The 11,269-nt window shown below is 35.0% G+C and overlaps 1 protein-coding gene across 1 annotated transcript; it reads right to left on the reverse strand.

Annotated features, from left to right (window-relative positions):
• Positions 1 to 5,942: 5,942 nt before the first annotated feature.
• Positions 5,943 to 10,965, reverse strand: LOC103930165 (TATA-box-binding protein 2). Its single transcript, XM_048583644.1, is given in 9 exon segments — positions 5,943 to 6,528; positions 6,629 to 6,772; positions 7,996 to 8,061; positions 8,063 to 8,089; positions 8,207 to 8,251; positions 8,636 to 8,686; positions 9,582 to 9,653; positions 9,994 to 10,081; positions 10,653 to 10,965. Coding segments are annotated over 9 exon segments (651 nt in total). The 5' UTR covers positions 10,733 to 10,965; the 3' UTR covers positions 5,943 to 6,450.
• Between the last annotated feature and the right edge of the window lie 304 nt (positions 10,966 to 11,269).

The following is an 11,269-nucleotide window of genomic DNA, read 5'->3' on the forward strand; positions in this document are numbered from 1 at the left end:
CTTTATTAAATTGATTTCCGTTAAAACTCACTTTCATCGCAAAAAATTAAAAGAAAAAAAAAACACTTAAATAATGTTTTGACGAAGAATGAGAGCTCTTGCTCCTAACTTTAGTATTGAACCTTTTTTTTTTTTTTTTTTTTGACCAAACTTTAGTATTGAACTTGACTATTAACTTTAACGATTGTTGATAAGTAAAATGTATTTTTTCTATAGGTTTGATTGTTTGAGTATTACTAATATTAACAGATAAAAATTTACGGTATTTTTTAAAACACAGGTATTGTTAATAACATGACATTGTTGTTACTTTAACAAGGTAATTTTTCATTATGAATGTCATATTTCATTGTCAGGGTAAGATGTTATGCATAAATATAACTACGTTACAAAATTATCATAGACTAACTGTATTAACAGTTCTCAAGAAAATTTGTTTTATTAAAAGTATAAAACAAATTACGTATTGGTCGGTCACCATATGCTTCCCCTAAAGAAAAAACAAGCACATACAATCAAGCAACTTGCACGTAATCTTCATGATTAAACTTCCTAATATTAATATTATAATAATTCTGGTCCTATTGGTTTAGGTGGTGATTTTGGAGTAAGACCATCTCCAACCGAAGGGTCCAGAGGGCCAGAGGGCCTGAAAATAGCTCGAAAACTGTCTCCAACAGAGGGCTAGGCCAGAGGGCTGTGGAATCTGAGAAGGCCTCACGGAATCGGAGAGGGCTAGAGGGCTGGCCAAAAAATATAGCATTCCTGTCAGTTATAACCGACAGGAATATATTTATATTAAAAATTAAATGTATTCCTGTCGGTTATAACCGATCGACAGGATTGTTTAAATAAAAAATTTGAATGCAACGGCTAGTCAGCTAGCCGTTGTATTCAATTTTTTTTTGTTTTTTTTTTTTTGGGCCAACTTTTTTTTTTTTTTAATTCTTAAAAATTCTAATTTTTTTTTTCTTATAAATACCTAAACCATTCATTAAATTTAAATTCTAATTTTTTTGGTTTTTTGGGCTAGTTATCGTTGTAGTTTTTAAATTTATGTTGTTGGATTTGAATTTAAGTTGTTGTAGTTTTTAAATTTAAATAATAAATTATGTTTGGCCCTTTGGCCCTCGGTTGGAGACGATTTTTCGTGACAGGGCTAAAACGAGCTCTATGGCCCTTTGGCCCTCGGTTGGCGACGGAGGCAGATATGGCCATGTACTGTTAATTAAAATATTAATATCTTGGAGGGCCAGAGAGCTAAAACGAGCCAGGCCATCTCCAACCGAAGGGTCCAAAGGGCTAGAGGGCCAAAAATAGCCCGAAAACCGTCTCCAACTGAGGGCTAGGCCAGAGGGCTCTGGAATCTGAGAGGGCCCCACGAAATCGGAGAGGGCTAGAGGGTTGGAGGGGTGGCTGCAAGCAGCCAGCCAGCCAGCCCGAGGCTGGCCAGAAATACTGAGAATCTTGTCAGTTATAACCGACAGGAATGCTTAGACGTTAGATTTAATTTTGGGCCGTCAAATTTATTTTTTTACTATTAGAATTGATCTCATTTGATCATAGCTGTTAGATTATAAGTAAAAAACAAAAAAACAAAAAGTTTGAAATATGACAGTTTCGTGAGTCCATAATAATTTAAATCAGGCTTAAATCCTGGGGAGAATCTAGCCCAGACATATATTTTCTCGACTTATTTTAGCCCATGATTGGAGTTGGTTTAGGAGGGTTTTAAAGCTTATATTTTAAGCTTTATCCCATGAGTTGGAGATGGTCTAAGGCCTGCAATATTCATAATATGTTGAATGTGATATGGAAAAGTCTTTCTCTCTTGTAAAAGAATAAGAGAGAAATGCTTGATTTTAATTATATATGTGTAAAATTATCAGAGAGACATTTCTAACAACATTATTGTCCCCAACTTGTCAATTATCATTACACAGTCCAACACATGTGGACCTTTATCACAAAATGTCTTGGTATTGTTGGGGTAGAGTTAGGGTATTTAAACTTTTTTTTTTCTCTTTCTCTTCCCGATGTGAAATATTTCAACAATAAGCATATTGGTGGAAAATGATTTGAGCTTGCGACCTCAGGTTGAAGAGAGCATGCTCTAAACAAAATGAGCTACAAGCCCCTTAAGAGAGAAGTACTTGATGATTAGGACTACGTGGAATCATGCCATTAATTGTTCCTCATGTCATTTTTTGGTTGTTGTCAAACGATATATTTTATTATATTAGATATTAGGTTAGCCACCGATGAGATTTGAATTCACGCCGTCATGCAAGAGCTTAACCTCTTCCTACCACTGTGGTAAAGGACCACTTACCTTTGTGTCATGTTGAGAGCATAATGTTTTGGCACACAATTAGCTATTCATTAGAAAGGTGAGGAAAATTTGAAAATGGTAGCTATTGCTACAGATACATTTCTTAAGTATTTGGAGGAGGTCAAAGTTGATCATAATTAGCTAGATAATGTTTGTTTAATTAGACATTGCTGAAAGAAAGAGTTTGGGCGCAACTTCGTGCAAATTTACAATTGCCAAATGGTATCTTATATGCTAACAGGAATCAAGTAAATTGCAATACTACAATCTTTATAATTAGTATATAAGGACCCGCCGTTTCTGCATGATGATATTCTGCTGAAAACTTGAATCCATTTGTTTAAACAAATCCAGAACAACTACATTCTGCAGATAGGGTAATACGCATGTAATTAATTGATTAATTATTACTTAAATGTGATTATGTAATCAGATTGCTTGTATCATTATATTGTTTGCAGTCTTAATTAGAATCTCCTCCAACTTCCCAGATTCTTATCTTTCACCTTAAACAACCCTGAATAACATTGATTTTGTAATCTGCCCAAAACATTGAAGTTATAACTATAATTCAACATAGTACAAGCCCAATGGATAGGGAAACTGTAGATTTGGATTAACATTCTTAGGCTCCACTTGGTGAGATTATATCAGATAACATAGCTAGGGAGGTGATTTCTGCAAATCATTTTCTTATAATGTGCACACATGTGTTTATTTATGACATTTGAATTGAATAAACCAATGAAAAATCTAGGAAGACAAAAATAAACAACGGTATGCAGGAAGATGAAATGAGTATGCTGAAATTATTTCCATAACATACATGCATTAGAAACATTGATTGGATATTATGAGAGCGTATCTTTAGAGATCATATTTCTTATGCTCTACTTGGAAGATGTTCGACGCATGAAGGTCTCTAGACTCTCTATCAACAAAACGTTGGCGGTATTCGAACACGTAATGCATACTCGTTTTTCTTTGCCTTGTCATTGATCTACGTAGTACGTACTTGTTGATGACTGTCATGGATTTTTCCTGCTTTGGAGGCCACAAAAAAAGGGATCTTCGTATTCGGATCATTATTGTATGAATTAATCTCTCAATTAAGTTTAAGAAAATCCACCAAGATGTTGACGTATATTTTGTACGTATATGCTTTGCAAACGGCCTCAGATATCGTTGCAAAATTGTGTTTAATTAATTATACGTTAAATTAAAGCATGGAACTTTAATTTACTGAAGATCTCTATTTCGCAATTGATTTTTTGAAGTTTTGTATTTGAACCGTGTGATTACAATAATCCATGACAAAAACCTATTACATGTTCATCGTGGTTCATGACCTAATTAGGTTTGAAGTCCAGCAGTCCAAACAGCACAGCAATAAGCATTGCAACGTAATTGCGAAATTATATGTTCTTCATGCATCATGATTAATTATCGTGAACTAATTAAGACATGGTGGTTTAGAGCCAAATTTCATAATCCTATTAGTTGACGAAAAAAAAAAAAAAAAGATACGCCAAATCATATTTTAAGCACATCTGTATCCATGCAGATTGATAATCCATCTCCTAATTCACACGCTAGTTAATATAATTAAGTATCTTGTCACATATGCAACAAAAGCATTCCCATATGCTGCAAATTGGATAATTGTGGCAATATGGAGGGAGGAGTATTATATGCATCTTCATACTTGTCCTCAATTAGATAAAAAATTGCTTCTTGATGCCCGGAAATAATGTTTGCTACTCAAAAGAAACTAATCTCTGGTATCCAATCAAAGAAAAGGGCCATCTAATCAGTCAACAAGTAAAACAAGTATGGAGTACATGTTCTTGGTCAAGGCCTTCCCTATCCCAAAGGCTTAAGTTATCCTCAAGTATTGATTTGAAGGAACAAATGCAGAAGACAAAACTGATGCTCAGTAAAATATTAGGTTTTCATTAAGTTGGGTCAAGTTTTCACCTAACAAATTCTGAGCTTGTCGTTATTATTTGATCTTATTTTCTTATTGCCTCATGTTGATCAAGTGTTGCTGTCCATAACAACTGTGTTTGGGATCATATTTTAATACGATCGACGGCCAGGGAAGTTCAGAATGCATGCATGATCGAAAGTAAACGTGATGGTCTTTATCAAAGTGATGAAACGGGAAGTCTCTCTGGTGATGTTTGTATTGCAGTACTTGCTTGATATTTTAAATTAATTCTTAAAATATACCAGAAGCAACAATACATGGTTCAACTGGTCAAATGTGCTGAACAGTGTATTAGAAGTTTTGAACATTGCATGAAATTAAGCATCAATTCACATGCTAGTTTATCTCATTATCTTGCTAGATTATTATATTCATCTTCACACTTGTCCTCAAGTAGATAAGAGATAAATCATGACGCCAGGAAATAATGTTTGCCGATCAAAAGATACTAAGCTCTGATATTCAATCAAAGAACAAGCCATCTAATTAGTTAATAGATAAAATAAGTTTAGAGTACATGTTCTTGGTCAAACCCTTTCCTATCCAAAAGGCTTCAATTATCCTCAAGTATTGATTTGAAGCATAAAATGCAATGCAGAAAGACAAAACTGATGCTGAGTAAAATATTACGGCTAGGTCAAGTTTTCGTCTAACAAATTATGCGATTGTTAGTATTATTTGATCTTATTTTCTTATTACCTCATGTATCCGATCAAGTGTGTAAATGTTGTCCATAAAGATAGGTGTGTGATAGATTCTTATATATGATGATGGATGCCATCAGAGTTTAGAATGGTCCATCATCAAAGACATGAAATGGGAAGTCTCTGTAAGCGTGACGTTTTGTATTGTAGTTTTTGGTTAATATTTTAACTAGTTCTTAAAATATATCAGCAGCAGGAACACATGGTTGAACAAGTCAATGCGATGAACAGTATGCTCTTTAGAACACATTGCATGAAATTATTGAATATTTGCCCACATTACTTGGTTGATTTTTCAATTTCAAGCACACCGATGACACATTTACTTACATAACATGATCATAAAATTATCTACATTTACTTAAACATCAATATTGACATTATAATTCTAATTCCCTGATTTCTCATGCATTTACTAACGCATGTAGAGCAAAAAAAAAAATTATGCTACATTAAAATTCATAATTAAATACCTAAAAATGAAATATCATGCATGCATACACCTTTTTATTCATTATTTATCAGTCTTTTTCTAATTTAGATATCATCCTTCAACTTCTTTGGATCAGAACTACCAGAATTTGTTGCCGTCGGACCTTCCACTCACTGTAAATATCATATTTGTAATTAACATGTGCGCATTGAAATGGGTAATTCCCATGTCTGTTACTTTTACTTTTTCAATCAACCACATCAATCCAAATTCTACTGCAATCTTCTTGAACACCATACTAACTTGAGCGTCGGATTGTTTTTTCAACAAGGCTTCCACGGTAGGGAAACATGGTGTCATGCTTCTCAACACGGATCGAAGATTATTTATCGGAGAAACCGAAAGATGATGATGGTATTATTATTAGGGAATCAGAAATTAGAATGGTTGATAAAATGTAAACTTCATATGCTTGGAAGTTGGTAAGAGGAAAATTGCAAAAACATGCGAGTATAAAACTATTATGTTTCATTTCACATTACAATTAATTTGAACAATGTGAAAAAAAGATCATATAACTTTGTAATGACTATAATTGTGCTAAGTTGCCAAAAAAATTTAAGAATTAAACGCGTACGCCTAAACCGCCAAATCCGCAAAATTACCGAATATTGGTTTGGTTTGATTTCGGGTGAAACCGGTCCAAATCGAACCATTAACCCTTTCAGCAACTGACCAGAGATGAGCAAAAATGTTGCAGCAGACATTGCCAACCAACAGCACCGGAGCTACGTTGCGAGACGTGTCTACTGGAAACAGCTTACATATGCAGTATGAACGAAAAGAGAAAAGAAAGAAAATATGAGGAAGCAATTAGCAATACGGTGCTATAGAAACATCCAAAAGTTAAGATTTCATCAAGCAACACAATTTTTACTTATTTTATATATTTTTGGTGTTTGTGAGTGAGGAAGCTAAAGAAGGCGCACCATTACTGTTGCTGGACCTTCCTGAACTCTGTAAGGACAGGGTACATGTTCTCAAACGCCTTATACGTGTCCTCTCTCACCTAAGACATCAAATTAAACATAATATTAACAACAAACGTCTATCTGCAAATGCAGGAGAACTGAAAGAAGAGGAGGTGCACAATAAACACAGCAAATCACCTTTGCACCGGTAATAACAATTTTCCCCGACACAAATATAAGAAGAACAACATTCTTCTTCTTCTTTGGCACCTCCGACTCCTGTGGTTCCTTCTGCTCCATCTTCATGCGATATATCAGCCCTGGGAAAATTTCTGGCTCATACTGCACCAGCATAACACAAGATAATGTCAGTTCTTGAAATAGCAACTACAGAGCATACTAGCAACAACAACAACAAAACCTTATCCCACTAAGTGGACTACGGAGCATACCAGCCAGTACAAAATTTTCAAACGTCAATTAGAAACAAAGGAAAAGCACTTATTGTGAATCTTCTTTTTCTTCACCAAACAAAGAATCCCACCTACAGAATTTCAAAAATGCTCCCATACCCAAGCAATACTGTAATCCCGAAACACGCTCAATTTTTCAGCTTGTTAGACCTATGCATTTAGTGCAAATTTCTTACTGCAAAATTCTGTTTGGCCCCTATGATTCATGTATAGGGCACATACACTGTCCTATCATAATGTTGGCTCAAAATAAGCATTGTTTCTAGGATTCATGTGTTTTTTTTTGGTCTGATAGGATTCATGTATTGGGTATATATATAGTAGTCCTTGTGTTGGTTTGGGAGTCACGAATTAGACTTCGTAGTCGCTGGTAGAGATTTATAAATAGGCTTGTAAACCTTAATTTCGGGACATGAAGTAACTAGCAGAAATGTCCAGCAAGCATTTGCTGGATATGTGATGCCTAAGATCTCTAAAAGTGATTCCTAGACGCCTACTGGTAAGATTCCATTAGTTTTTAAGCCATTTTGTAAATTTCTCTTCTCGTACTTGAATGTCCTTGTTGCACAGTTGCACTTTTACCTACCAACAATTTACAGCACACAGATTCTCGTCTAGTTTTTATCCCATTGTTGTGAATTGTTACTATTATCCTTCATTTTTATATTTATAATCACACTTATCAAGAATGAAAAGAGTATAAATGACATTTTATACATTCTGGTTGACAAGGAGTGTTTGCTTAACAACATTATAGATGAATTGGGTCACCGATTAAATATATATCAAAATGCACCTAGAATGCTAATGCCCACACAAAAGACGTTGAACTCATTAATTACGAGCATCTAAAAGCAAAATTTCAAAAAGCAAAGGTAATAATATCATGTCCTTGATCATAAAATATAAACACCTAAATCGCCAACCACACAATAAGATGATCATCCCAAGAGTAGAACAACATGGACACCAGATCATGAACGAAACTTAAATCAAATCTCAATGGAGAAAAATTATGAAAACATAAACAAAAACAGAAAAAGCTTAAAAATCATGTCAATTACAAACAAATATGGGACAGGTCCAACTTACACTTGAAAAGGCACCATGGGAGTATGCAAGGCCCTCAAGTCTTATTGGGAATTTAACATCACAGGACTGCAACAATATTTCTAATCTCGAATCTCTGAATTTCACAAAAACATGTATTAAGGAATAATCAAAAGTGTAATATAAAGAACTTATTCCAAATGGCCTTAAACGAGAGGCAGAGAGAGTGAGATACATATATATATATATATACCTGAAACTTAACAGCAAACCCAAGCTTTTGGATGATTCGAGCATACTGGGAACCAAAAATATTCAAGTCAGATGAAAGAAGTTCCACAGTATGTCCTTGCAACCTAATTAAGATTCACTAATCTAATTACATAAAACAATAATTATGTAAAGGATAATCATTGACTAATAACTGTGTAATCATTGACTACAAAACCACACCCACTCGTGATTGTGACCATTAACAAAGGCCAAATGATTTCAGTCACTGACTCGGGGTACGTAAGGTCGATACCAAAAGTTTTAAGCCACTCCAAAACAAGGGTAAAAGTCCATTGTCACTCTACTCCTGCCTTAAAATGCCTAAAAACACATAAAGACATGAAATGTCCCAAATATATAGCACTATGTTTCATTATCATGGTAACATCTGTAAGCATGCAACATTTACCTTCCTTGCTGCCAGTTTTGACTGCTCTTCACTTTTCGCACCTGTGCATACCTGAAGTACCAGAGAGATTAAATCTCTTAACCAAAGGCAAAAATGGTATGATGCGTGCATAACTCAAATACATTACAAACAAGGCAGGAGGGAAAAGGGAGGGGGCTTTATCATGTTCAAATGGTCATGAGAATGTAATGCAGTAGTCAACCAAGGTTTTGACGTGAGTAAATTTTTAAAACCCAGTTTTGGTTGCAGAAGTGCTGGGTGCAAAAACAGGAGTTTATGGCAACAATGCACAACTGTCCATGGCTTCCAATAAAAGAAGATAACGTATACATAATTTCAGAACATAACAAATAATTCAATTCCAAGTCTAACACGTACACATGCCATTTGAAATGAAACTCATAAAAGGATCGCACCATCTCCAAAATATCATGTTAATCTGAGCACCAATATTTGTCAATTTAAGATTCAAGATACTGTACATCTTGAACAAAAAAAAATGCAATTCAGACGACCAGAACTGGTATTAAACATACACACCGATTTAGATTTCATAATCAAAATAAGCAACCAAACAATGGTCCCTTTTGGGGGATATTCTGAGTTAAACATTTATCATTACTTCACGACAAAGACAATAAACTATAGTGACAGAAGGCCAAAATGCATTACTAAGACTAGCATGACAATTGCCATGTTCATGTATGAAGGGATACAAATCATACAATTACAAACACATCTGCGAATTCATGATCATGTATAAACTAGATCCATAGCCATGTCAACAGATAATAGCACAATCAACTGGAGTATGATAAGCAAAAACATATCATGTAAGATAAATCGTTCTATCAGATCTCACATGGTAGTATGGATTTAAGAACAAAGACATTACGACCAAAGGTGGAACCAAACAGGATGCAAAGAGATTCAAAAGCATGCTCACCATATTTCCAGAGGCAAATATCAAAGCTGTAGTTTTTGGTTCCGTTATTCTCATAATGACTGCGGCAAAACGCTGCAGTACCATTCAATAACTAAGAAGTTAGGATTCAGTTAGAAGTCACACTGAGATAGATCCATGTGTTTGTTTCAGAAGGGGAAGAGAGAGAGAAACCCAACCAAGATTCCACCAATTTTATAAGATACTTGGAATCACTTAATTCTCAACTCAGCTAAAGTAGGCAGCCTTTAATTAAGGTATCAGTCAACCGACAGTAGTATCAGTCAACCGACACTAGCATCACATCCAACTACTACTTCCTAAAGAACCCAGTATAACATATTTCGGAAGAGTGAGCTAGCACCAGTTATCAGTCAATACACTACTGAAATTAATTATACATACTCTTGCATACCTTGGGATTGTACTCTGCATTCCGAGCTTGCAACACAATTTGCTTGAGATCCAGCTTGCAACCCAAAAAAGCCGTAGATACAATATTACTACAAACACAACCAGAACAGAAGGATTATTAAACTACTTATTAAGCACAAAATACTCCAGCTTGTAAATAATGCACTCACTATAAAAGAAAAAGAAAAGAAATTAAGATTAAAAAATGCATATCATGAACTAATGAATACCAAACTTGGTGGATTCACTACCCAACTGACCCGCAATAAATAAATAACAGAGATCACTATCACATGAAATCTTTCATTGACGGCCATCTAATTCATTTCTACCCTAAATTCGACTTCAACCAGAAAAATCAAAAGAATTTCAATCCCTTCAAGAACCCAAAAACAACATCCTAGAGATATATAAATGAATCAGTTTACACTAGAATTTAAATCCTCCTTTCCCTTTAGGAAACCAGAACCCTGTAACCCCCATAAACCCACAAACGGATATTCCTAGCATAAACCCAAGAAACCAATAACATTCAAATGGTTAAGAGCATTTAACCTGCACCCGCGGTCCTAGGTTCAGTCCCCCCCCCCCCCCTTCCCAAAAATACCCAGAATTAGAAAAATCACACAACAAGTGAGAGAGACAGAGAGAGAGAGTTACTGAATAGTGGGAACAATGCCAGAGGGGTGAATGGAAAGATCCACAGGCTCGTTATCTTCAGATCCACCTTGTTCTTCCATTCCCTGTATTTTGGACCGGCGATTGTTCAAAATGTATTATACAGAAGACGAAAAATCGAATCTTATTAAGGGTTTCTTGGGTTGCTGCCTCAAATTCTTCGACGTCTCTTGGCGGGGAAATTGGAATTTGGGGACGGAAGTTTTCAAATTAGGGTTTGTTTTATAGTTTTTTTATGGAAGAAAATTGTGAACGATGGCGGGTTTTTGTTTGGGTTTAGGACTTCCAGTCATGCTTCCGTTTTTAATTTGGGAACATATATATATATATATATATATATACACACGGCGGTGTCGTTTTAGTAAATTAATGAAATAAAAAATGGTCTTCGGTGACAAAAGCCGAAAGTTGAATTGTCAATCGGCCAATCCCTCCGAATGTTTATTCAAATTTTGACCAGAGTATGCCGAAAGCCGAAAGGTTCTCAAAATTAACAAGAGTGTGTGAAAAGTAAAATTGAATGTGAATAATGTGAATAACACTATCCTTTTAATTATCATCTCTCTCTCTCACCACTCTTTGTAATAACTACCTGCATA

The sequence above is a fragment of a genome, unplaced genomic scaffold (genome assembly GCF_019419815.1).
Source record: "Pyrus x bretschneideri cultivar Hongxiangsu unplaced genomic scaffold, Pyrus_bretschneideri_v1 Contig2, whole genome shotgun sequence".
NCBI classification, from domain to species: Eukaryota; Viridiplantae; Streptophyta; class Magnoliopsida; order Rosales; family Rosaceae; genus Pyrus; species Pyrus x bretschneideri.